The 27605-nt window shown below is 41.2% G+C and overlaps 1 protein-coding gene across 1 annotated transcript in view; it reads left to right on the forward strand.

Moving 5' to 3' along the window:
• Window positions 1–27605, forward strand: part of LOC111156961 (serine/threonine kinase 32A) — a 127308-nt gene that overhangs the window by 17050 nt on the left and 82653 nt on the right. Inside the window, exons 2-3 of the mRNA XM_022518140.1 lie at window positions 14720–14775; window positions 16196–16347. Of these exons, the coding sequence (XP_022373848.1) occupies window positions 14720–14775; window positions 16196–16347 (208 nt within the window). The remainder of the gene's footprint in view (window positions 1–14719; window positions 14776–16195; window positions 16348–27605) is intronic.

The following is a 27605-nucleotide window of genomic DNA, read 5'->3' on the forward strand; positions in this document are numbered from 1 at the left end:
TGAGCACATACTGGGTGCTCAGACCCTCAGCCCTCTTTTCCTATTTGGCTCTGATAACACTAGCAGCTGGGGTCTCAGTCTCCAGACAAAAGGATAATAGAGCGTGTGTTTTTTTGTTTTAGTTTTTGTTTTTCTGAAGACTTTGACCAACCTAAGAAGGAAGATGTACAGTTACCAACATGAGAGTTTTCTGAACACAACGTCCTAGCCATAGCTCTCTAGAGTGAAGCTTACTATTGACAGAACTCCCCCACAGGCTCGTAACTTCCAAAGGGGACTTTAGGTCTCCACACTTAAATATGAGCAGATAACTGAGGGTTTTCAGACACACAGGAAAGACTTCTCATAGGACAGATAAAGACTAGGTTTTCAACAGAAAAAAATGCAACTTAAGGAAAACTGTCAGAGAGATGTTAAGAAATAACAATTATCGGGGTGCCTAGGTGGACTCTATTGGTTGAGTGTCTGGCTCTTGATGTTGGCTCCAGTCAGGATGGGATCCAGCCCTGAGTGGGGCTCTGTGCTGAGTGTGGAGCCTGCTCAAGAGTCTCTCCCTCTGCTCCTGCTTGCGTGTGTCTGCACTCTTTCCCTCTCTCTTCATGAAATAAAGAAAGAAAGAAAGAATGAAAGAAAGAAAGAAAGACTTTTTTTTAATAGAAAAAAAATAGGATATCAAGAAAGCAACCTTTAGAAAGCAAAATTTAGCTTTAGAAAAAAAATATATAGCGTGTGTATAAAGATTCAAATGTTTAAAAGATAAATTTAAGGAAATTTTCCATAATGAGTAAGCAGACAGAGAAAGAAAAGAGCAGGACAAATAAAATTTAAAGCCCAGTCTGATGGGGCGCCTGGGTGGCTCAGTGGGTTAAAGCCTCTGCCTTCGGCTCGGGTCATGATCCTAGGGTCCTGGGATCGAGCCCCACATCGGGCTCTCTGCTCAGCAGGGAGCCTGCTTCCTCCTCTCTCTCTGCCTGCCTTTCTGCCTACTTGTGATCTCTGTCTATCAAATAAATAAATTAAAAATAAATAAATAAAATAAAATAAAATTGGGCTTAAAAAAAAAAAAAAAGCCCAGTCTGAGAGTTCCAGTTTCTAAATAATAGAAGGCTCAAAAAGATGGAAAGAAGAGAAGAAACCATGACCACTTAATTTAAGGGAAAAAAGAAAAGCCCTGAACTTAAGGACACATATTTCCAGAATGAATGAGCTGATTCAATGTGCAGCACAATGAATAAAAAAGCTGTATCATTATGAACTTTCAAAGCATTCAATACAAATATACTATCCTGTAAGGTTCCAGAAAGAAAACTGTTGCATCCAAGGATCTGGAATCAAAATAACTTTAGACTTCTCAGCAGTGACACATAAAGCTAGAAATTAAGGAGGGCAATGCCTTCAAAATTTTGAAGGAAGGTAATTTCCAACCTAGAATTCAATACCCAGCTGGCCTCTCAATTGAGTATGAAGAGAATAAATTATTTTTCATATATGCAGGTTTTTAAAAATTAACCTCCCAAGCAATCTTTCTTTCAAAGCTATTGGAGGATGTCCTCCACAAAAACAAGGGAGTAAAATAAGAGGGAGGAAGACAGTGCATGCAACGAGCAGGAAATCCTTCATTGTAGAGGAATGAAGGAGAACCCCAAGATGGTGGTCAAGGGGAGTCCAGGATGACAGCTATGCAGTGAGATCACCAATTCAGATTCGGTTAGGTCAGAGGGCTCTGGGAGATACATTGTCAGAAATATGGAAATGTGATTGATGCTCTTGAACACATTCAAGGGGAATTTAGACAACTGGAGAAGAGTCGGAAATTGAATTAGGAAAAAGGATATAGGAAAATGAGCACATGTATAAACAACACTATTATTAATTGCAAGGAAAACAAAAACTGTTCAAGAAAGGAAAAGCCATCATAGAGTTTACTCTATGGCCTGTATCATTTCCATAGTCATAAGAATGGAAATACTGAATGCTGATCTAATTGAAATTATTCCATCAAATATAACTACTTTGGAAAGATGGGCTCGCGTTGGGATGAGACCCCAAGAGCTGGAAGGTGAGTTAAATCCTCCCCTGCCATCTTGGAGATTTAATAAGTAATACCCAAAACTGAAAAGAAAAAAGAAAATTATGCTACTTAGAAGATAAGGTAGGAACTAGCAAATTCATTAGCTCGAAGAGGTATTAAGTGACAGCTTCTTGGCCAGGAGAGATTGGAGAGAGAGACAAGGGTGTGAGAGGACTAAAATCGGTGTTTTATAATAAACCTTTAGAACTCTTTGGCTTCTCAAATTGTGTAGAAATGTAGAGAGATAGAGATACCTAGCTTTGATAAAATTAAAAATTTTTTAAAGAAAAATTAATCAAAATATTAATTCATGCTTATCTTTAAACTATTTTTTCTTCTTTCTACTTAATTTTGCCTACTTAGTTCTGTATTTTTAATACCAAAATCATATTAGTTTTATATAAAAATAATCTTCTTTGTGAACAAAGAACTGACGTTCAGAAGTGTCACGTAAATTTACTAATTTTTTTTCATCTTATAAGTAGGAGCTAGGATTTTAAGGCAGTTCTGTCTGACTCAGATTGTTTTTTATCATTGATCAAAATATCCATTAAAAATGAAGCAGCACAATTATCATGTCACTATATTCCTGGCCCCGCCCCTGCCCCTGGAAAGTCCACAGAGCCTCTTTCCATACCAAACATCAACACTGGATAGCTTTCATCTGTCTACATATTTGCCTATATATCTATTTATTTATCCCCATCTAATTCCAGAAAGATGGAAGACTGGATTGCTAAGGTGCTATAGGAAAATAAAATACAAATGAGACAAGGGGCATTTGATCACACAGGTTACGTGTTCTCACGAATGCAGCTGACTGAGTCATACTCAGTTTCCTGAGGGTGTGACTTAGTCCCAAGCTCCTTCTGTTTTTCCAAGGGTCTAGCAGAGTCATGCGCATATAGATCCTCAATGGATATTTGTTGGTTTGACTTGCTAGCAAAACTGTAGCATCTGGACAAGTGACCTTAGTTTCTTTCCCACTTTGTTGTGACTGTCTTTAAACGGTATATGTGAGCCTTTCTTTGTGACTGCCTCCATTTGGGAACATAGTATGATGACTAAACATTCATCTGATGAATGGGAAATTGCAAAATACACAGGAAGAACTATATTTTTAACCAGAGGTTCATTTTTTTTTTCCTGTTCTTTTACTTTCTTTCTTGGCAAACCATGCAATGTCCATCCTAAAAAATGGGCAAAGCGACAACAGAACTTGGAAGAGGGATTGATCCCTCCTCTGTTCTGAGAAGGGCTGTGGCAGTCTTTGGTGTCGTGTGGGCGCCTTTCTGGTGACAGAGTGAAATACTCACACCTCTGTTCAAGGGTCGTGCAGATATCCTCTGACTCCTGCTGTAAATTATCCTCTAGTCGCTGGGAGGTTGTCAACCATGTCCTCACTTAGGACAGTTGGTGGGTGGAAGGTTGCCAAGGTGGAGAATGGCAGTTCCCAATGCTTTTGAGCTCAAAGACCGAGTAAGTCAATCCTTGAGGTTTTAACATGTAAATCCAATGTCTGCCGGGAAATCTCAGCATTCAAGTGGAGACTTATTCTACTGCCTGCCTCATTAAAAAGCATTTTGATTCTAAGTTGTTGGTAAGACATTTCTTAAGAGTTACCTGTTGTAAATAATGATGTCTTAGGAAATCTACATGAAAGAATAGATCCTTAAAATTTTTCCTCTAAAGCCATCTATAGTTCATAAAACTTTGATGATGGTGCTTCCTTTTTCCCTTCCTCCACTTAATGTGTATTCAGTAGGCCACTGCTCCGTGCCCACCATGGTTCTAGACAGTGTGCATGTAATGATAGACTAGATGAGCCCAATGTCTCCCTTCACAGAGGTTATATTCTTGGCACTGCTTGTCCTATGTGAACACTCAGCATCATTTTCCTAACGTTATGGCAAACCAAGCAATGTTCTGAGCTGATACTAAAGTAACTTATCTAGTAACTATAACAAAACCAGGAAGAGTGATGGTACACATTGAATTTTTACTGTCTGCTAAAAATACTTGATAAGTACCTTCTATATGGTTTATTTCATCTAGTCCTCATAGGAACCTTGGGGTAATATACAGGATCAAAATGTTGAGGAGAAATAAAGACTCAGAGAGGTAAACTGACTAACAAGTTCATAACTAGTAAGTAGTACAGCCGAAACCCAGACTCACAGTTTCATGCTCATAACCATCATATTGTATCATAAACTTTCTAGGACTTATCTGTAACATTAAAATTATGGAACTTAGGGGCACCTGGGTGGCTCAGTGGGTTAAAGCCTCTGCCTTCAGCTCAGGTCGTGATCTCAGGGTCCTGGGATTGAGCCCCTCATCGGGCTCTCTGCTCAGCGGGGAGCCTGCTTCCCCCTCTCTCTCTGCCTCTCTGCCTACTTGTGATCTCTGTCTGTCAAATAAATAAATAAATCTTTAAAAAAAAAATTATGGAACTTAGAGCCACACGAAGACAAGTTCAAGTCTAAACCCCAGCCCTCAAGACTTAACTTTTTTGGGTCTCTGTAACTCATCTGCAAAGTAGAATTAATATTACCACTTCGTAGTGTTTTGGTGATAAAATATCTGGACAGTGCCTAAACATGTATATAGATAATAGATGATGAATTTAATTATCAGCTTTGACCTAAGATGTGGTACAGTGCAGACAACAGAGGCCTATTAATTATTTAGAGACACCATTATTAATCTGCTTCAAATTCATGGGGTTGGGGGCAAAGGTGGAAGGGGAAGTTTAAGGCCATTGAAATAAAATTAAATAATCAACACACGCCTATGGAGAGTGTCCTCACCCTAAGGTTTAGGTCACTCAGGAAGTGTGGTCTCCCTATCCTCCTCTGCTTGGTAAACTGTTGAACTCCTACCCATTCTGCAAGGCCCCGCCAAAATGCTGGCCTTCCCTGAAGCTCTTTTTTTTTCCCCCAGTGTTCCTAGATTCATTGTTTATGCACCACACTCAGTGCTCCATGCCCTTCATAATACCCACATGCCCTCCATAATACTCACCACCAGGTTCACCCAAACCCTCAGTTTGTTTCTCAGAGTCCACAGTCTCTCAGGGTTCATCTCCTCCTCCGATTTCCCCCAACTCACTTCTCCTGTCCATCTCCCAATGTCCTCCGTGTTATTCCTTATGCTCCACAAGTAAGTGAAACCATATGATGATTGACTTTCTCTGCTTGACTTATTTCACTCAGCATAATCTCTTCCAGTCCCATCCATATTGATACAAAAGTTGGGTATTCATCCTTTCTGATGGAGGCATAATACTCCATTGTATATATAGACCATATCCTTTTTATCTATTCATCTGTTGAAGGGCATCCTGGCTCTTTTCACAGTTTGGCGATTGTGGCCATTGCTACTATGAACGTTGGGGTACAGATGCTCTTTTATCTTCTCCAGAAGGAGCCACTCCTGTGGCTTTTACTGTACAGAGTAGGAGTTCCTAAATCAAGACCCACAGTTTGCTCTAGGCAGTTTCCATCAAAATCCCCCAGGAAGCTGACTAAAATACAAATTCTCTGGTTCAGCCTCCAGAGCCTGACTTAGAGGAGGCACCCAAATCTGCATTTTTGAAAGTGTGTTCTGTGTGATTCTAAGAGGAAGACACAGCAGGGAAACACTGTGGAACCATGTATGACTCTTAATACATATATATAAATGACTTTATCATGCAGTTAGTCACATGTGTGTTTCATTTCTTTTCCTGGGAAATTATCTTCCTGATACTCCAATGCAATGCGGGTGTAAAAATGAGGAAAATCTAGAGGAAAGAGTCCTAAGAGCAAGTCCTTTTGCAACACCTAGCTCTTCCTAATCATCTCCCCTAGGATGTTTCGCTATGTCGTCTGGACTAGTTGGCTGTCCCTGTTTTCCATCCCATGACACTGTGATCTCCCTACAGCAGGACTTATTTTAGTTGGAATTTTATTCGTTTGGCTAAAAAAGTAAAAATGAAAAATCAAGTCACTGGCAGAATATTTGGGATGCCTAATCAGTAACCAAAGCAGGACCTGTATGAATATAGATCCCCACACTTTAAGCCATCAGGATTCCCCTTTTATCTTGTGAGACTACTGTATTCAGTGTCAGCTTGATTCTTTATTTCCTTTGACCCACTGACCTGTCTCCTCCCCACATACATTTTTTTTTTTTTTTTTTAACATTTGGCCAGTTCTGATCTCATGTTGGGAAAGCCTGGTAATACAGTGGGAAGCATGCATTTCCACACCAGAAAGTCCTACATGAACAAGAATATGTAGATTACAGTCATGCTGGTCACAGTCCCAACTCTCAGATGGAAGGTTCTGGCTCACGGTGTGGCACAGGGCAGGTGACTGGTAAGTGACGCATGCGTTTGGGGAGATCAGTGTTGGGAGAGCATCTGTGAAAAAGAGAGATCCCTCCTGAAGAGAGAAGCAGAAGTATGGACATTGTGGAGAGCCAGGTCTTTGCCTGACAGTATTCTCCATCCTTCTTTCTTGGGCATCATTATCTGTGTTGAATGGGCCTCAGCGGTGAACAGTGTTTGAGAACAGCTCTGGAGTCACTTGAGGGGGACTTCCATCCTGGCCCCCCTTGCCTCCTCCGTGGCCTTGGGAAACCTGCGTCATTACTCTGCCCAGCAGTTTGCTCATCTCAAAAAATGGCAATAATAGTACTACTATTTCAAAGCACTGAGGAAAACTGAGATAGTGCAGGTAACGTGCTTAGCATAATGCCTGATATTCCTTACATAAATGTTAGGTCTTAGCCATTAGTGATGATTCTATTGTCCACTAGACCATAAGCCCCATAAAGAAGGCAGCCTTGGCTTTCTCTCTCCCTGGCACTTAGTATAACGCCTGACTCCCACTGAGTCAGCCGTTAGTAAATGTCAGTGAACACAGACTGAGTTCACTGAGCAATTTCTGTTTGCATCTCTACTCCACCTCAGTGTCTCTTCTGCTATACCGGGGGGTAACCAAATCTCCACGTTCTTCCAAGACTGGAAGGAAGAAGGGGGACTTGTAGCCAGCTAAGCAAAAACTGTTTTCATGGTGAATTACCTTTGCCTTTAGAGAATCACAGCCCAAAGCAGTGACATGTTTAAGCAGCAAATTTGTACATTAAATTAGCATACCAAAAAGTCAGGCCAGACTTTGGCTTGACTTTTTTTTTTTAAGATATATATAGCATTATTCTCTGAAGAATTTATCTTGGTACTCCTGAATGTACTGGCTTAATTTGCCATCAGTTGAAGCCGAACAGTACTGGAATCTAACATTGTGTTACATGAGCAAGGCATTTTACCAGCCTAAGCAAAATATAGAGAGCCTGCTTTATGATGATATTCTCACAAAGCTCTTCAAAAGGATCCACTTTTTTTTTTTTAAGATTTTATTTATTTATTTATTTATATGACAGAGATCACAAGTAGGCAGAGAGGCAGGCAGAGAGAGAGAGGAAGGGAAGCAGGCTCCCCGCTGAGCAGAGAGCCCCAATCAGGGCTCGATCCCAGGACCCTGGGATCATGACCTGAGCCAAAGGCAGAGGCTTTAACCCACTGAGCCACCCAGGCGCCCCAAAAGGATCCACTTCTTATTAATCCCACATATAAGGAAATTAACAATTGTTTTAACTTTCAACTTAAGCAGAGAAAGTTTGCAGAAACTAAAACAGCAGGACAACAACGCCTGGTCAAAATATAAGTACATGCCTTTAACAGTCTTGAAGTAAAAAAAAGCCCTTCTAGGAAAGACATAAGCCCAGGGGGCCCCAAAGGAAAAGAATAATACAGTTGACTACAGAAAATTTGACTACGTAAGACGCAAATGCAACACTGCAGTTTTCTACACTATTAAAAATATTTAAAGTCAAAAGCCAAATGGACAGCCTGTATGAAATATTCCTAAGATTTGCTCAAGAGAGACTTAATTTATGTAACATTTTTTTTTAAAGATTTTATTTATTTATTTGTTAGAGAGAGAGAGAGCATGAGCACAGGCAGACAGAGTGGTAGGCAGAGGCAGAGGGAGAAGCAGGCTCCCCGCTGAGCAAGGAGCCCGATGTGGGACTCGATTCCAGGACGCTGGGATCATGACCTGAGCCGAAGGCAGCCGCTTAACCAACTGAGCCACCCAGGCGTCCCAATTTATGTAACATTTTAAACACACTTGCAAAGCAAAAAGGCTAATAACTCATTAAAAACAGGCACAAATCTATGAATAGGCAGCTCTCTGGAAACAATACACATACAAAGATATGAGGCTTTATTCATCATTTAAGAAATACAAACTAAATCAATAATTAAATTTTTTCTTCACCTGTCAGGTGGTAGACAGAACGTCATTCTTCCATACTATTGGTGTGGAGGAGTTTGGTGCAGCATCTTTGAGAGGCGAAATACAGTGTCTATTAAATTGGAAAATTCACATACTCTTTTTTTTTTTTTTTTTAACAGCATTTCTACTTTCACGGAGCTAGCTTACAAGCCTTTGCACAAAAGCTGACCAAGGATGTTTGTACTAGTCTTCCACGTAACAGGGTATAATTAAACCATCTTTGAAATGCCATCAAAAAGCTAAAAATCGTATGGGACATTCTACACAATATAATATGAAAGAGCTGTTTAAAATAATTAGCCATAGATTTGTATGTGATATATGAAGGAACAGGGAGAATGTAACTGTATAGAAAGAGCTTATAATCTATGTTCCTATAGGAATGATAGTATGTTGCTCCTGCTATCAAAAGGGAATACATACACGCTGAAAAATTCTCTTAAAGAACACACAGAATTTGTTCAAAGAGGCTGCCTTCTGGAATGCAACTAAAAATTTAGAATGGGAAGAAGTCTCAATTTTTTTCGAATAATTGTGCGTTATCATTTGTAATTTTTAGTTTTCATTGAGCCCGACATTATACTTCTGGTGTATAAAAGCTCATCTTCAAGACCACCTGTGAGTCAAGTTTAATTAGCGCCATTTTACAGCTGGGGACACACAGCTGTTGTCCTTGTTCCCTCATCAATAGATAGATTTACATAAACTCCAAGAAGTGCAGTTCTCCACAGTTGTGCATATGGTCATGATTTGGTATTTACTTAGGCAGCAATCGTTTTTTTAATAGGAAAAAAATAAAATATTTTCCAAATATTTTTACCTCAACCATAGAAAAAAAGGTGGTGGGGGTGGGAAGAGTCTGCTTTACCTTCTATTCTCCCAAATTCCAAGTGGCAGGGTGGTATCACTAACTCTAAAAATAGTCTCCCCTTTCCTTCTGTTTACTGCAAAGAATGCTGAGACTGGGGACATGGGAAGAGAAGCCAAACAAAGGAAAGAAAAAGCATCAAGCACCACATGCCACAGTCAGCACGCTTCAGTTTAGGGAAAGACTTGGGGAAAGCGGATTTGACCCATGTGATTCTAAAAGGAGAGGCAAAGAAATCCCACCCTGCTTCCCCTGATTCTGCCTCTGGGATGGCTGGATACACAGTAGTGACAGCATAAAGATGGCTATAGAAATAGGGGCTAAGGGGCACCTGGGTGCCTGGGTGGCTCAGTGGGTTAAGCCTCTGCCTTCGGTTCAGGTCATGATCTCAGGGTCCTGGGATCGAGCCCCACATTGGGCTCTCTGCTCATCAGGGAGCCTGTTTCCTCCCCTCTCTCTTTCTGCCTGCCTCTTTGCCTACTTGTAATCTGTCAAATAAATAAGTAAAATCTTTAAAAAAAAGAAAGAAAGAAAGAAAGAAAGAAAGAAAGAAAGAAAGAAAGAAAGAAAGAAATAGGGGCTAAGAGCCTGGGTCCAGAACCGGAAAGGTGTATACTGAGTTTACGTGACTGCCCCTGAGCAGACTTAGACGATTGGTGTCGCCCACTTGGGCACTCCGGCTTTGGGTGTGGTTTTGTGATACCAGTCAACCCACTGTCCCCTCGGTTGCTTTTACTTTCCACATGACTAACACATTTCAGTCTGCCAGTGAGCTGAGTGTGATGTTAGTATTTCAGTGTTTTCTATGCAAGAGCACCTAAATGCAATTCATGAGCTTTGTTCGGTGCTCACACAGGACAAAACTCTGTGGGACATTTTGAAGGACTCCTTTGGTTTTCAAAGCAGTACCTTTCTAGAGGATTTTCACGTGTAGTTTGGATGGACTAACCAAGGTTCCACCCTAATTTCTGTCTTCAGAACCTAGCCCCAGGGTCATTTAATCACTATACTGGTGATACCCACAGCAAGTTATTTAATCTGTCTGAGCTGGAGCACCCCTAGCTACACATGCCATAAGGTTGTCATGAGGACAAAATGAGATATAAAAATGAAATGCACACCAGGTCCTGGGTAGCTCAGTCGAATAAGCATCTGCTTTTGGCTCAGGTCATGATCTCAGGGTCCTGGGATCAAGGGCCATGTCGGGCTCCCTGCTGAGCGGGGAGTCTGCTTCTCCCTTTACCCCGCCCTCCAGCTCGTGCTCTCTCTCTCTCTCAAATAAATTAATAAAATATTTTTTTAAAAAATGAAATGCATACCAAATCACACATAAACAGATCTCTTGTGCATATAGAATTTCTGCGTCAGGTTGATTTGTGGAGAATGTGCACTTACCCCAAAGAAAAACTCAAAAATAAGCCTCTTTGTGGTATTTAATTTAGATATTTTAAAAAATAGTTGAAGTCATATCATAACATTAGGACCCATTCAACTCTGGCTGTTAACCTAATACACCTCCGGGCAAACTTAAGGACACCAGACTGATAGGATGTTTGCTAAGACTGGGGTGAGCAGCCACGTGTGAAAGCAAGATGCCAAAGCAGATAAGGATATCGAAGGTTTCAGCCTTTCGGCCTGTCTGTTCTTCCACAGGCCGTATATACAGGCCAGCTCTGTCAGTGGAAGTGAGAACCAGGCTCTGCTCTCTCAACACTCAACTGCTACCTCCAAGGCCCCACACAGAGCCAGGGTCTAGCAGTATCTCTAGAAGACCTTTATGTCATCTTGGCACCAGATCTCCTCCATGAACCAGAAACAGTTGTATAACAAGATACAGGACAACACACAACAAGTAAACGCAATAAAGGTTAACTGTGCTTGAGATGGGAGGAAACACTGCAAAAACACCACACCATCGACTACCAAAAACCCCAGATGTGGAGAAATGACACTGACAACCTCCATGTTTTCCCATGCTGGCTGATAATATTCACGTGTTATGACAGCAGCTTACGATGGTATTTGCTGGGAGTCTGAATTAGGCTATTCTCTAAGACGTGGTAGTAGGAGGACTAGCGAAAGTAGCTAGTACCCATTTATTTTCTAAGTACTATATGTATGGTAACTCATTTCATCTTCCTCTAAATCCAATGGGATGTATATTATTTCCATACCCATTTCATAGATGAAGAAACAGAACATAGAAGTAAACTGCCAAGATTATACAACTATTAATTGTGGGAGCTGGGATGTGAATCAGGTGGTCTGTCTCCAAAGATGGTACTTTTCATCTCAGGGGCTGGCACACTTTTCTGTAAAGAGCCAGCTAGTAAATATTACAGACTTTTATATGGTTGCATATTTTTGTTGTTTTTAATAATCCTTTAAAAGTATAAAAACTGATCTTAGCTTATAGTTAAGACGAAAACAGGCAGCAGGCCCATTGGGACCATAAATAATCGGCTTGTTAATACTATACTCATTGATCAAAGGACCCAGAGGATGTGCTATTTGATACTCAGCCCATTCGGTAAATCCTATATGCCTCTAATACAAATGGTTTTGCATTGATAAAATAATCCATAATTCTGACTTCATCTCTTTCTCATTTTGTCTGAGTTATTAGGTCTCACTGCGTTTTCCATGAGCTTTCCCCTCCTAACTACTGTTTCTGTTGCTGGACATTTAAGAAGAACAGTAAGTGGAGCCAGGATTATCCTGATTCCAAAACCCAAATTTACAATTTTGTTGTAAAGACACAACAGCAAAAAAGACCTATAGACCATTATCTCTGATGACCATAGATGCAGAAATCCTCAACAAAATATTAGCGAATCAAATCCGACAATGTATGTTAAAAATTAATTCACCATAATCTAGTAGGATTTATTCTCTGGATATAAGGGTGGCTCAGTATTCACAAATCAATGTGATATATCACATCAATAAGAGAAAGGATAAAGCCATATGATCATTTCAATGGCTGCAGAAAAAAGCATTTGACAAAGTACAACATCCATTCATGATAAAAACCCTCAACAAAGCAGGTTTTCAGGGAACATATGTGGATGTAATCAAGCCTTTATATAAAAACCCACAGCTAACATTATACTCAATGGGGAAAAACTGAGAGTTTCTCCTCTAAGGTCAGGAAGAAGACAAAGATGTCCACTCTCACCACTTTCAATCACTGCAGTACTGGAAGTGTTAGCCACTGCAATCAGACAAGAATAAGAAATAAAAGGCATCCAAGGTAAGCAAGAAGTAAAACTTCCACTATTTGCAGATGGTATAATCCTATATATAGAAAAGCAGAGATGACTCTACCAAAAAACTACTAGAACTCATAATTAAATTCAATAAGGTCACTGGATAAAAAATCAATGTACAGAAATCCATTGCATTTCTATACATTAATAATGAAGCAGTAGAAAGAGAAATGTAAAAAACAATTCCATGACAATTGCACCAAAAATAATAAAATGGAACAAACTTAACTGAAGAGGTGACAAAAACACTAATTCAAAGGAATAACATGCACCCCTAGGCTTCCTGTAGCATTATTTACAATAGCCAAGCTATGGAAGCACCCCAAGAGTCCAATGATAGATGAATGGGTAAAGAAGATGTGGTACATATATACAATGGAATATTACTCAGTCATAAAAAGGAACAAAATATGGCCATTTGCACCAACATGGATGGATCTAAAGAGCATAATGTTAAACGAAATAAGTCAGTCAGAGAAAGACAAATACCGTTATGATTTCACTCATATGTGGAATTTTAGGAAGAAAACAAATGAACAAAGAGAAAAGAGAGACAAGCAAAGAAACAGTCTTTAGAGAAGAAACTGATGGTTCCCAGAAGGGAGGTTGGTGGGGGGCTCAACGAAATAGGTGAAGGGGATTAAGAGTACACTTAACTTGATGAGGACTGAGTAGGAATTTTGAATCACTGAATTGTACACCTGAAAATGAATACAACACTATATGTTAACTACCCTGGAATTAAAAGGAAAAAAAGGGGGGGGGCTATAAGGATGGAATAAGAGCTCTTCCAGCCACTTTTAATCTGCCATCGGCTTTCTCCCCATGCTGATTATTATATATGGAAGTGACACAAGACAGTACAGTATTGGACTGGAGTCTGTTCTCTTTTTAACAGACTAGAAATACATAAATAAGATGCATTCTTTCTAAAACTTCCGACCTACCACTTTCCTGGGACCAGACATTAATTAAGGCAGTTACGTTAGTAGAACTAGCCACCTGGCATCTAATCTTTTATCATTTTCATGAAACCTTAAAATGGCTTATAAAGAGACATGGTTCACGAAATGCATTAATATCACAACGGAACTTCATGCTTTCTGGGTACCTGCTGTATGCTTGAAGATTAAAAATGTCATCGCAACATTCTAGTCTAGGCTCCTAGTGGAGAAATCACTGTGTTTTGTTACTAGGTTTGGTCAAGATTAAATCTTGAACTTGCAAATAAATCCTGGTCATTTTTTTGACACCTCTGTGGTACATAATATAGAACTGTGCCTCATGTAATAAGTGTGAGGAAATCCTTGGTTTGGGCATAGCACTTTGAAACTTAAGAGAAAATTTATGGAAGTGTCTTTCAAGTTATTTTGACCACCACCTGGAAAAAATATATACCAAATATTTTATCATGATCCAATCCATAGCTACCTACACACATATGTAAAACCAAAACAAAGTTTCAGAAGCAGTTGAGACATTTCTTCCTATGGTTGAGACATTTCTTATTATTTTCTTACCTATTCTACTTTGTTTAAATTTTGGATGCGTCTCCTAACACCCAATGTATTTCATAACCCACGAATGGGGCTTGACCCCATTTGAAAAACACTCAGAAGATGTTCATGCTCACACTGCTCATGGGCCGAAGGTATGTCTTTCTTACCTGGTCCCATTTCTCTAGGACCAGATCTCGCCATAATCATCAGTGCTCAGTGATGCTTCTCCTGACTTTGCCACTAATTTGAAATCCACTGTTACATGCTCTTAGAGCCCCACGACTTCTCTCTTTGACATTTACTGGGAGTTCTAATTGTCCATTAATTTATGACTATTTTATCTATAAGTGTCTCTCTCTATATGGAGCCCTGCCTAGACAACAGACTCCGTAAAGGTAGATATTCCATTTTTACTTTGCTACAATTATATCCCCCAACTGTGATTAATGAGTAAGAAGTGTTTAAGAAACACTTATAAATAATAAATATAATAAAATCTTTTTTAAAAAAGAAAAGAAATGTTTATTGAATAAATGAATGGGCACCCTAAGGTTATCTGGAACGTTGTTTTAAACAGGGTACTCTGGTTTCACTTAATCTTCATTATTTATTAGCAACTGAAAAGCAACTGATAATCCTTCACATTGTTCTTTTTGTTTGTTTTACAGTTAACTTTGACCACTTCGAGATTTTGCGTGCCATTGGGAAAGGCAGTTTTGGGAAGGTGAGAACCCAAATGATTAGTCACCAGCAGGGTTATGTAGCTCAGGGAACAAAGTCTGAGAATGTTCCGATTATTCAGTTACTGGGACCACAAGGAATGATAATTCAGAGAGGTTTTTTATAAAATGCTCACTACAGGGGCGCCTGGGTGGCACAGTGGGTTAAGCCTCTGCCTTTGGCTTGGGTCATGATCCCAGGGTCCTAGGATCGAGCCCCACATTGGGCTCTCTGCTCAGCAGGGAGCCTGCTTCCCCCTCTCTCTCTCTGCCTGTCTCTCTGCTTGCTTGTGATCTCTGTCTGTCAAGTAAATAAATAAAATCTTTAAAAAATAAAATAAAATGCTCACTACAGCTTGAGGTGTGTAGTATAATGGACACCTCTTGTTCTCAGAATTATTTCAGTGTCATGCTCATTAACTCTTTTAAGACTTTCTCACCACTGCAAAATGTTGGACTCAGTTGCTAATTGTACCCATACCTTTGGTAACATTTATCCTGTCAATGTAAGAGTTAACTCTTTTTTTAAAAAAGATGTTATTTATTTATTTATGAGAGAAAGAGAGAGAGAGAGCATGAGGAGGGGAAGGGGCAAAGAGTGAGGGAGAAACAGGCTCCCCACTGAGCAGGGAGCTGCACAGCAGGACCCGACCCCAGGACCCCAGGATCATGCCCTGAGCTGAAGGCAGATGCTTAACCCACTGAGCCACCCAGGCGCTTTTTATGTGGAAAAGAAGCTGCCCAATATCTGTTTCCCCTCCAGTTATACCATGTTTTTATTTTCAAAATCTACCATGAAAGATAGATCCAGGCTAATTTTTTTGCAAGAAACTTCTAGATTCAAATCCTGATCATTAGTTTGATAGAGACATACTCTGAGAATATTTACGTCATACTGAACTCACCTTTTAAAATCATCTGCTGCCCACTTTATCAGACATCTAGACCCTCTAAAAGAATTCCCAAAACATGGACATCATGGTCAGGGCTTTCTCAGTGCTTTAAGTTCTTTTAGGTTCTATCAACTGTGGTGTAAAGAGAAATTCTTGGCACCATGTTGTTCAGCTAGGCAGTTCAGCCACACACCTATCAGTCACTCAAATCAGAATAAGCGTGTCATTGGTTGTTGGAAAATTCCTGACAAGGAAGCAGCTATTTTCTCCAGCATGCTGTCTAAACAAAACCCAAAGACCAAAAAACAGGCAGGCTTGTTTGAGAAAGCAGAGATTCACAAACTGACCCAGTACAGGGGAAGAAAATGAGATTTTCTACTCTGAAATCAGAGCTAAGCAGCAACTTTAGCATCAGAGAATTTGCAAGTAGGGAGGCCTCCAGGCCCTGCTATTGAGCACCTCCTGTCCTGTCTCCCACGGCTGTGATCTGTCAACTCCCTGACTGCTCTCCCACTCTGGTTTGTGCCATTAGGTCTGCATCGTGCAGAAGAACGATACCAAGAAGATGTACGCAATGAAGTACATGAACAAACAGAAGTGCGTGGAGCGCAACGAAGTGAGGAATGTCTTCAAGGAACTCCAGATCATGCAAGGTCTGGAGCACCCCTTCCTGGTTAATTTGTGGTAAGTGCTTTTACGGGCTCTCTAAATAGAGCCATTCCCGCCTTCACCTCCAAACACTGGTCCGTAAACCCATCTGGATTTCCAGGTGTTCGTGTGCAAAATCTTCAGTTAGGCTTTTCCCCAAAGGCTTTGGTTTTTTGACTTTGACTTTCGTCTTGGTTTCTTTGACTTCAAATGAAACAAATTGTTGTTTTATTGTCATGAATAAATACTGCTTTTTTTTTTTTTTTTGGTCACAATTCCCTGGTCCTTCAGGAACCTATATTTTTAAAAACATGGCAGTTAAATAGGCTGACAAAGAGTGAGTTCAGATGTCTTGTCGTTCACTAGATACTTTTCCCCCATTGATTGTGGGCAGCAACATCGGGTGCTAGGTAGGTCCTCAGCGGCTGAGGGGAGGTTGGTCTTGGGAACATGTACAGAAAAGCACTTGCTCTCTACAGTGACTGGCAGTGGACATGGATTCCTTGCAGCAGCCTTCTCCAGCGTCCACAAATATACACCTGGGAGTTGGAAAAGGACAGGAGCTGCCTTTCTCACCAAATAGCTTCTAACAGAGCGGGAGCTAAACTCAGATCAGTGGCTAGACATTAGGTAACTGTGGTCTCCTCCCCAAGCCAGGATCACAATCCAAGGCTTAGTAAATGGCTAGAAACTGGCTGTGTCTCTTACTCCCTGCTCTTTTCTTACGTGGAGGGCTGTATGCAGCTCTCTCATTTTCCTCTACATTTTAATGCATCCATTATGTTAAGAGCCTGTTCCTAAAGCTAATGCAGTGTGACTGTTATTTAAATATGCATACCAAGCAGTTTCTACTAGCAAAGGCAAAAAAAAAAAAAAAAAAAAGTCTTTATTCAGAGACTACTAATGGAAAAATACTTGGAATGTCACTGTGTGTTTGGGGACATTTTTTCTGGAAGAGTTAATGCATAAAACCTGTCTCCCTCCATTTTTAATTAATACAGTTCACTTAATATACAGTTCGCTCCAAGACGCTACAACCAGAGTTGAAAAGATGGCTTTGTGTGACCTGGAAATAGGTTTGTGCCCTCCTCAGACACGGTGGAGTCTAACTGTGGCCCACGCTCAGTGTGTTTAATCAGTAGCTCAGAGTGGCCTATTCACAGCACTGCCACGCACTGTTACATCCATGCAGCTCTCCTCCCCACCTTTCACAATCACCAGATTGCCTTCTCCCCGTCTCTCCACCCTGACAATGATGAGGTGCTCTCAATTCACATCCTCCCTTTGTTCAAAGTCACATTCTCCTTCTTCCAAAGCTCAGCCGACTCACTCTCTCCTTTTAAGACCAGGAACCCTTTAGAAGGATATACTCTGCATTTCCCCCTTTCACACCGCTGGTCCCTCATCACTAAATATGCAAAATGGATTTCAGTCTATTCCTGTTTTGCTTTTTTTATAAGGTGGGTGTCTACCGATTTTGCCGTTTGCTAATTTGGTATCAATGTAGGGAATACTTGGTGTGCCATGAATACAGACTTGGTGACAACCTGACACAGAGCCTAGCCTTCCCTCTCACACGGAACCTCACAGGACAGTGGGCACCAGTAACAGTGATAGAGGAGGGAGAAGAAACCCGCCCCCCACCTTAATTCTAGCACCACATTCAGAACTGAGTGAGAGAGGGCATCCTTCAAGGATAGCAGAAAACTTTCTGTAGTTCAAGTCTTGAGATAAGAATGGTCAGAGGGATGCCTGGGTGGCTCAGTGGGTTAAAGCCTCTGCCTTCGGCTCAGGTCATGATCCCAGAGTCCTGGGATCGAGCCCCGCATCAGGCTCTCTGCTTGGCAGGGAGCCTGCTTCCCCCCACCCCCCCGCCTGCCTACTTGTGATCTCTCTGTCAAATAAATAAATAAAATCTTAAAAAAAAATGGTCAGAAAGCATATTGATTCCTTCTAATAAAGGCTTTCTGTCTTAGTAAGTACAACATAGGGAATGTAAGTGACTCTTCAACTATTAAGCACCTTGCAGTACTTCTGGAGGTGTGACCTGTGAGCAATATTCATAATTTTTTAAAGATTTTATTCATTTATTCATTTATTTGAGAGACAGCATGAGCAGGGGGAGCAGCAGACGGAGAGGAAGAAGCAGGCTTCCTGCTGAGTAGGGACCCCGATGCAGGGCTCAATCCCAGGACCCTGAGATCATGACCTGAGCCAAAGGCAGATGCTTAACCCACTGAGCCACCCAGGTGCCTGAATCTTTATCATTTTAAAGTCACATGGTTATAAGACGGGGTTAATGTATGTAACTTGGGTTGTTTTTATGAGCAAAATGAGATACAGTGCTATGCTCAACACAGAGCAAGCATCGTATAAATGGGAGTTCTTTTCCTTCCTTATTCCGTGAAGGTGTAGCATTCCGAACATGTCCATCCCTGCTGGGCCACTGTGGGCACCCCAGACATAAATTCCAGTGGCGCTCAGCCTCAAAACATCACAGGAAGTTGTGTGTGTGGTGGGGGAAGGCCAAGTCTTCTACTCATTCTCTATAAGAGCTTGTGATTTTTTGTTTTCCACCCTCATTCTGCAAGTCAAAGAACAAAGACTTAAAGATCTCCCCCATTATGTACAATTTAATCAGGATTCTGTGCCTTCAGTTTAACTAGAGTTATCTTTACATCCCCAAAGCGTCAGGAGCCAATTTTCTTAAGAAGCATCATATGATTAAGAATGTAACAGCCATCCTTTTTAATCCCCGCGTACCTCTTGCGTACTCTATCATAACTGGTAAGGTCAGTAGGCCTCTCAGTATTGCTTTCAGTAGTCTTCTCCTGGATACTCCAAATGCTGCTAACTCCTGGGGATATATTTAGAAAATTCTGGTTTTCAGGCTGAGGAAAAACACAAACTGTTTCTTTTAAGCAGGTTTTACACTAATGTTAAGAAGTTGGTGTGTGTGTGTGCGTGTGTGTAGAGGTGTGAATATATATGTGCTATGTGAAAACTATACACATGGCAGTCAACTGGAAGAACAGAAAAATCACAGAGAAACGAAAATTCTCCATAATGCTTCCACCTTGAAACAATCACTTCCAACACGTCCGTGTGTGCTGGCCAGAGAAATGGCTGCCTCTGGTTTTCTGGTTTTAATCATGCTTAGCCCCATTCGTTCCCTCATTTGTGGCTCTATTTACCGAGCAACACAAACAAGGTGGCATTAGGGTTGCCAGATAAGACACAGGACACCCAGTTAGATTTAAATTTCAGAAAAATAACCAATTGTTTTTAGTATATGTCCCAAATATTGCGCGGTGCCCATTTGATCTGAAAATTATTCCTTTTCCAAATTTCTAATGTAAGTGGGCATCTTGTATTTTTATTTACTGAATTTGGCAACCCTCACTGTAATGCAGCCCCAGAGTGAGGGGACGTGGGGGTGAGCAGTAGCGGGCAGAGCCCCTGATAGACTCCACATTTCCAGTAACCTTGAGAGGCTGCTATTAATCAAAGGATATAATAAATATATCGAGTGTGAGAGGGCATGAAGGACTAAGTAGAACGGGAGTGAGTGAGTGAGTGTGTGTGTGTGTGTCTGTGTCTTCGTCTGGGCCAGCTGAGTTAAGGGTGAAAGCATATTTTGAATTAAAATTGAACCTCCCCAGCCTCGGGGGACCTGACCCCACTCGGGAACACAGTCGTCGGATGTAGGCCTCGTTATAAAGCAAAGGCTGCCTGACAGGGCTGGCATCCAGGAAAAGCAAATAAAATCTCCCTGTGAGTCCCTCCCGGAGGGCTGCTTGCAAAGCCTTGGCAACCCAGAGCCTGCAAACAAATCCCTCCCAGTGCTGCCCAGCAGAGCCCGGTTCCCCAGGTGGCTTTTGTTAATTGAGATTAAGCCGGCAGCTGCACACATAGCTCCTCAGGGCGGCCTGCCGCCCCCTCCCTTATCTCTTGTTCTGGGAACAGAAGGGGCCCACGTGTGGTTTCAGGAAATGAGAAGACAAGATCTTCTGTTGTAAGTGGAAAGGACCACCTGTATCGGGACTGGGAAAAGGGGGTCCTTGTCAGACCACTGAACACAGCCAAATAGGTTCCCTGGAATCAGCCTCCATTATCGAGGACTGCACACCAGTGTTTTTCCACAGAATCATGAACTGTGAGAACTCAAGGTAGCCTCCAGGGCCACAGAAACAAGAAGGGCTTCCCTGTCAGTGGAATCCTGTTACTTCAGAGTTTTGCCTCTGTTGTCTCATTTACTCATCCTCACAATTTAGGTGGATGGGGATTATGAGTCTGATTTTACACCAGAGAAACGGAGGCTCAGAGAGGCTGAGTCATTTTCCCAGAGCCACACAGCCAGGAACTCGCAGAGCCAGGACTCAAACCCAGGAATTCTGGCTTCAAAAACCCTGCATTTCCTGCTACACTATCCCACCTCCTATGGGACCTCTCAAAGGACTCTTACAAATTAGGAAGGAAACAGAACTTGATTTCTTTATTGTCTTTTACATCCCGCAAGAATACAAACTCTATGAGGCAGGTATGTTTGTATATTTTGTTCACTGCTCCCACAATAATGCCTCGCACACACACTAAGCATTCAACAGATCACTGCTGAATGAATGAATGAATGAATGAATGAATAATGGAAAGAATGAATGGAGATGGCACCAGGCTTCAGGTTTTGCTCTTGCCCCATTCTACCACTGCCATTTCCTGCACATTCACAAACATCCCCTTATTTAATCAGGCCCATTCCAGGTTTTTGGCGAGCCCTGAAGTCAGAGGGACGTGAGTCTGAATCCTTGCTTCACCACTTGGTAACTGTGTGAATGGACCAGACTACATTGTGTATTTGCTTGGTTTCTTCCTCCATAATTGGGGATAACAGCAAGACCCAGGGCAGAAGGTACTGCTATGAATAAGGATGTGTTTCTAAAACACCGCACACATAGTAGGTGCCTAATAAACGACAACTGAGCCTGGGTGGCTCAGTCAGTTAAACAGCTGCCTTAGTCTCAGGTAATGACCCCAGGGTCCTAGGATCGAGCCCCACATCGGGCTCCCTGCTCAGTGGGGAACCTGCTTCTCCCTTTCCCTCTGCCTGCTGCTCCCCCTGCTTGTGTGCACACGTGCTCTCTTTCTCTGTTTCTCTGACAAATAAATAAAAATAAATAAAATCTTTAAAAATCTTTAAAAAAATAAATAAAATCTTTAAAAAAATAAATGAGGCTTAATCTTAAAAAATCTTAAAAAAATAAATAAAATCTTAAAAAAAAAGTGAGGCTTAAAACAAAAACTCAGTGAGGCCTCACTCCAAATAGAATATACCCTCAGCCCCTGGAGTAGATTCCTGAGTAGACATGTGCTCCTGCCAGTGAGCTGGCCTGGCCATTAGGAAATCTTTGGGTTTGTTCTAAATTGTAAAAAATTAATTTTTAAAAATATGAAATACACATTTTATATAAAATATGAAAATACAGACATTCTAAAGAAAATGAAAAATACCCATATTACATTATGTAGAAATAACAGCTGTATTAGATTCCCGTTGCTTCTGGAACAAATTACCATAAACTTAGTGGCTTCATACAATGCCTACTGGTGGTACGTGGAGTTAAAGCTATTTTCACAATATAGCTAGCACATGATTTTCTTTTGTCCTGTATTTCCATTTGTCCTGAAAGTTCACAAACACACAAAACTAATCAGGGGAATGATTACCTACGGGATGCAGGGTTTAACGAGAACATAGCATGCGGGGAAACTCTGGGAGTGGCTGAAACACTCTATCCTCATGATTGTGCTGCTGCCCTGTACCAGGGATAGATTTGTAAATATTCATTAAGTCTACGCTTAATATCTGTGCATTTCACTGTAAATAAATTTTACGAATTTCATAGTAAAAGAATATGAAACAACTTAAAAACCACGAACTTAGCATCATACGCTTATGGAGGTCAGAAGTGCAAAATCAGGGGCGCCTGGGTGGCTCAGTGGGTTAAAGCCTCTGCCTTCGGCTCAGGTCATGATCCCGGGGTCCTGGGATCGAGCCCCACATTGGGCTCTCTGCTCTGCAAGCAGCCTGTTTCCTCCTCTCTCTCTGCCTGCTTCTCTGCCTACTTGTGATCTCTGTCAAATGAATAAATAAAATCTAAAAAAAAAAAAAAAAAAAAGAAGTGCAAAATCAATCCATTAGGCTGCAGGGAAGCTGTCCTCAGGGCTATGCTCCTTCCAGAGGTCTAGGAAAGAATGTTTTCCAACCTTTTCCTGCTTCTAGAGGCTACCTGCATTCCTTGGTTCAAGGTGCCTTCCTCCACCGGCAAAGCCAACCACACAGCTTATTCCAACCTCTCTCTGACTCCAACTCTCTGCTTCTCTCGTCCATCTTTGAAGCACTCATCTAAGTATATTGGGCCTCACTCTTGAACAGATTCTGGCCAGGCTCTTCTCAACCATCTCCTTGCCTAGGCCTCAAACTTGGTCTATAAACACTTGAACAAAACACTAACATCGTTTATTAAACAGCTCAGGGCCACAACCCTAGGATGACACTAGCTCCCCTTACCCTGCCTGCTTGAGAAAATGCAAGGCTGCCAAGAGATTATACTGTTTGCTCCAGCTAACACCTGAAGACAGGGCCTATCTCCCTGCCTCTGTGGGAGGGGAGGGGCCTAACTTTGGTAAGTGCCAGTTAACAAACCCAGATGAGTTTCCCATGGATACTCCATTCAGGCTCTTTGTAACTTTCATTTTGCTGACTACCACCAGGTCCTGGACTTATCCCCTCTCCATCCTCTCATCCTCCCTGTCAAACACCCGGTCACTTCTGTACTCATCAAAGTTGAGTTCACTTCACACTACGGGATTCCTGTTGCAATAATATATCATTGACTAAAATCAGTTCTTATCTTAGTGTCTAGCTGTGTTATCTTAGGGAGACATGTGATTATGTTAAGGATCTTTTTTTTTTTTAAGATTTTTTATTTATTTGTCAGAGAGAGAGAGAGAGACAGCACGGGCGAGCACAGGCAGACAGAGCGGCAGGCAGAGGCAGAGGGAGAAGCAGGCTTCCTGCCAAGCTAGGATCCCGATGTGGGACTCGATCCCAGGACACTGGGATCATGACCTGAGTCGAAGGCAGCTGCTTAACCAACTGAACCACCCAGGAGTCCCATGTTAAGGATCTTTAAAAGGAGAGGCTATCCTGAATGATCCAGTGCCATCATTGGAAGAAGTTGTCCTTGGGTATGGCTCTGATGAGCTTGGGTAAGTGGAGAACAATGGACAGCAGTCCCTGAAGAACTTAGCAAAGAACAGTGTTAATCGTGTGACCTATACATAGTAATGGCTGCACACATGGTTGTTGACTGACCAACTGATGGACTAATAGACAGGAAACTGAGTCCTTAAAATGCAGACATTCACTTACTTGTTTACTCATCAATATTGCCAAGAATTTCTTTCTTGTGTGCGTCTGGGTGGCTCAGTAAAACTTCTGCATACGGCTTAGTCATGATCCCAGGTTCCTGGGATCAAGTCTCACATCAGGCTCCCTGCCTGGCAGGGAGCTCGCTTCTCCCTCACCCTCTGCCTGCCACTTCCTCTGTTTTGCTCTTTCTGTCAAATAAATAAATAAAATCTAAAAAAAAAAAAAAAAAAGAATTCCTTTCTTGCAAACAACACAGGAAGCTTTTAGAAAATGCAGGCTAAAAAGTTCTTTGGGAAGACACGGAATGGCTTACAGTCTCAGACGTAAAGCTGAAGTAGCAGGTCTTGAGAAAGTGAAGGACAAAGGCAGTTCTGGGAATCTAGGTAGCAGAAATTAACAGACAGGCCCTTACGGCTGTCTCAGCTGGGATAATCAGCTCCCATCAATTTTCTAACCTTAGGTCACCCACTCAAGGTTCAAAGTCCTGGGAGAGAGTCCAGCTGGCCTTGCTCAGAAAACATGCCTGCCCCTTGGCTAGAAGAAAGAATAAAATAACTCCTGACTCCCAGACTGTTGACCTGAGCCACTAGGTAAATGAATGTGTCATTCACTAAGATGGGGAGATCTGAGGAGGATCAGATTCATTGTGAAAATCAAGAAATCTTTTTTAGCTGTGTTCATTTTGAGCTGCCTCTTAGTCATCCAAATAGAGCTGCTGCATAGGCAGTAAGTCTGAAGCTCAGAAGAGAAATCCAGGGTCCAAGGAGAAGGCCAACAAAATACAAATATGGGAAAAATCGACTTGTAGATGCTATTTAGACCAGGGGCTTGAATGGCGGATCTCTGGAGAGAAGTTAAATAGCAAGAAAAGGGCCAAGGGCTGAAGACCCAGAGCACCCTTATAGTTCTGACAGAGGAAGACTCAGGAAACTGGACCAAAAAGCAACAGCCTGGAAGTTAGCCAACAAGATAGGTATAAACCAGGCAACAGCAGCATCCTAGAATCTAGAGGCTGTTTCACAAAGGAAGGGGTGCGAACTATTGCAAGCGATGCAGAGAGGTCAGGAATAAGGAGAAAACTGAGAGCAAACTTGGACTTGGGAAGATACAGATATTGTGAACTTGATAAGAGCTAAGACCAAAAAATAGGACAAAGGATCGAAGGGACTGGTTTCAGGAGCACACAAGAAGTGAGCAATGTTATTTTTGAAAGGTGGGGTGCAAAATGGTTTTGTTGTGAGATCCATCCATATTTCATGGGCAGCGATAATGTATTATCATTTCTCTCTCATACTCCATTGTATGACTATCCCATGACTTGTTTATATATCTTTCTACTGATGGGTATTTGGGGGTGTTTCCAGTGTGAGACTTTTACAAATAGTCCTGTTATTAACATTCTTGTTTGTCTCTTCTGGTAAGCAGAATCCAGATTTCTGGGGATGAAAACATAGGAATTAAGTCACTGGATCCTAGGATTTATGTAGGTTTAGCTGGTATACAGGTTTCCAAAGAAGTTGTACCAGTTTATACTCACATCGGCAATGTCTGAGAATTCAGGTTGCTGTAAAAACCTCACCAACATTGGGTATTGTCAGTTTCTTCACGTAGGTGTGCCAGTAAAGGGGTAATGGCTTCTCATTGTGGTTTTAGCTTGGATTTTCCTGGTGATTTACGAGTTTGGCCACATTTTTATATAATTGTTGGTCACTTTAAATCCTCTTTTATGAAGTGCTGAAGTCTTGTACATCTTTCTACTGGTTGCCTTTTTTCCCCTCATTGGTCCATTTTTTAATATAAATTGTTTGCTCTATCTGTGAGTTACTTTACACCCCGCGAGGATGTTAATTTTTTATTTTATTTTATTTTGGTGTCGAGTCACTCAAAAAGCTTGAATTTAAGTGTGGCCTAGTTTATCCGTCCTTTCCCTTATGGGTAGTGCCTTCTGTATCTTATGTAGGAATCTTTGCCCATACCAGGATGAAAATATTGTACTCCGTTTCCTAGGAGCATTACTGTTTTAGCTTTGACATGTAGTAATCCAGGATCAAGATTCACTTTTTCCCCATATGGAAATCAAATTAGCCCAGCGCCATTCACAAAAGTTTCTCCTTTTCCTATTGCGCTGCAGTAACACATATGCTGAGAGTCATCCCACCAAATATGTGTGGATTTGCAGACTTTGTTCTATTGATCTCCTTGTGTGCATTTACACATCTGTCACACTACCTTAATTACTGTAGCTTTCTATGGATAGCAGAAGTCAGTAACATAATTCTTCTTCTGGATTATCTTGACTGTGGTTGGCCCTTTGCAATTCTGTATAAATTTCACAATCAGCTAGTTAACTTGTATTTTAAAAGCTGCTGGTATTTGTAGTGGCTTATGCTGAAACTAATTCAGACAGAATTAAGGTCTTTTTAAAATAATAAGCCTTCCAATTCATGAATTTCATATATACCTTCCTGTATATTTCTCTCTTTGGTTTCACTTTTTATTGTAGAGATCTATCATACATATCTTTAGATTTATTCCTGGGTATTTAATATTTTCAATGTGATGATAAATAGTAATTACTTACCCAGATTTTATTCTCCAGTAGTTTGTTGCTTGTCGAGCAAACTACAGTTGATTTTGAATATTGACTTTGTGTCCAGTGAACTTGCTAAATTCTCTGATTATTTCTACAGGATGGCCTATAGATTATTTTGGATTTTCAATATTTGCAATCGTGTTATTAACTAATAATAACAGTTCCTTTTAAACTCATGCTTACTGCATTTGCATTGAGAACAGAGTTGAGTACAGTAGACATCCTTGTCTGTCCTGATTTCATGGGGGAGTTTTTCAAGATCTCAAGATAGCACATGATGTTTGCTTTTGGCTCTTTGTAGATATCCTTCACCACAGTAAGGAAGTTTTCTTTCAGTCCTAGTTTGCTGGAAGTTTTTACCATGAATGAGTATTCTATATTGTCAAATGTGTTTTCTTTTTTCTTGAGATAATTTCTATTATGTGGTGAAGTAAATTAATGGATTTGCAAATCTTATAATGAGCTTCCTAAAATAAACCATACTTGGTCCTGTTCTATTAAAATAAATGCTAACTGGTCATGTTCTATTATCTTTTAAAAATTATATACAACTGTAAAATCAATAAAAATAATTTTTAAGAGCCACTTAACCTGATAAATGGTAATACTGTAGTGGAACAAAATCACACTATAACTGACTACCCTCCAGTTTGAGATAAAACATACTGCCCCTCCCTGCTTCCATGGAGGAGTTCCCACTACTGGATATCAGAAATAGAGAGGGACAGAAAAGCCCCAGGAGATGAGGGTCAGAGACAGAAATATCAAAACATGTCTGAAGATGCAGGTGGTCTGGTTAGACTATAAATCCCTAGTCAGGTGAAGGAAGTGGGGAGCATGACAAATGGAGAAGCTAGAAGGAGGTCATGAAGGACACAAGTAAGAATCTCTTTGTTGGGTAGCAGTGCTGGGAAGCCCTTCCCTGACTCTGGAATTCTGAGACTTAGGGAACCCAGTCGGTAAGGAAACACTGCTTTTCTGTCTAGACAGGCAGAGAGTAGATCAGACCCTGTCCCCGGGGGGAACTTTTTGTCTCTCCCTTTCATCCCCCCTGGAGAAACAGCCAATCAACATGTTTGACTCAGCCCCTCTCTTAGCATCCTTCAGGCGTCCCCAGCCACTCTCGGGATCACACGTGGCCATTTGCAATCCCATCAAGGACCCAAAGTCATCCCACTGGACTGTCTCTCTGCAGTTGGTCTCCAGGTCCCATGAAGCATGTAAAGTTTTAGGTTCTACCACTTTTTTCCTCTGGACCCCTGATAAATT

This window comes from Enhydra lutris, unplaced genomic scaffold (genome assembly GCF_002288905.1).
Source record: "Enhydra lutris kenyoni isolate GAN:26980312 unplaced genomic scaffold, ASM228890v2 scaffoldscaffold50, whole genome shotgun sequence".
NCBI classification, from domain to species: domain Eukaryota; kingdom Metazoa; phylum Chordata; class Mammalia; order Carnivora; family Mustelidae; genus Enhydra; species Enhydra lutris.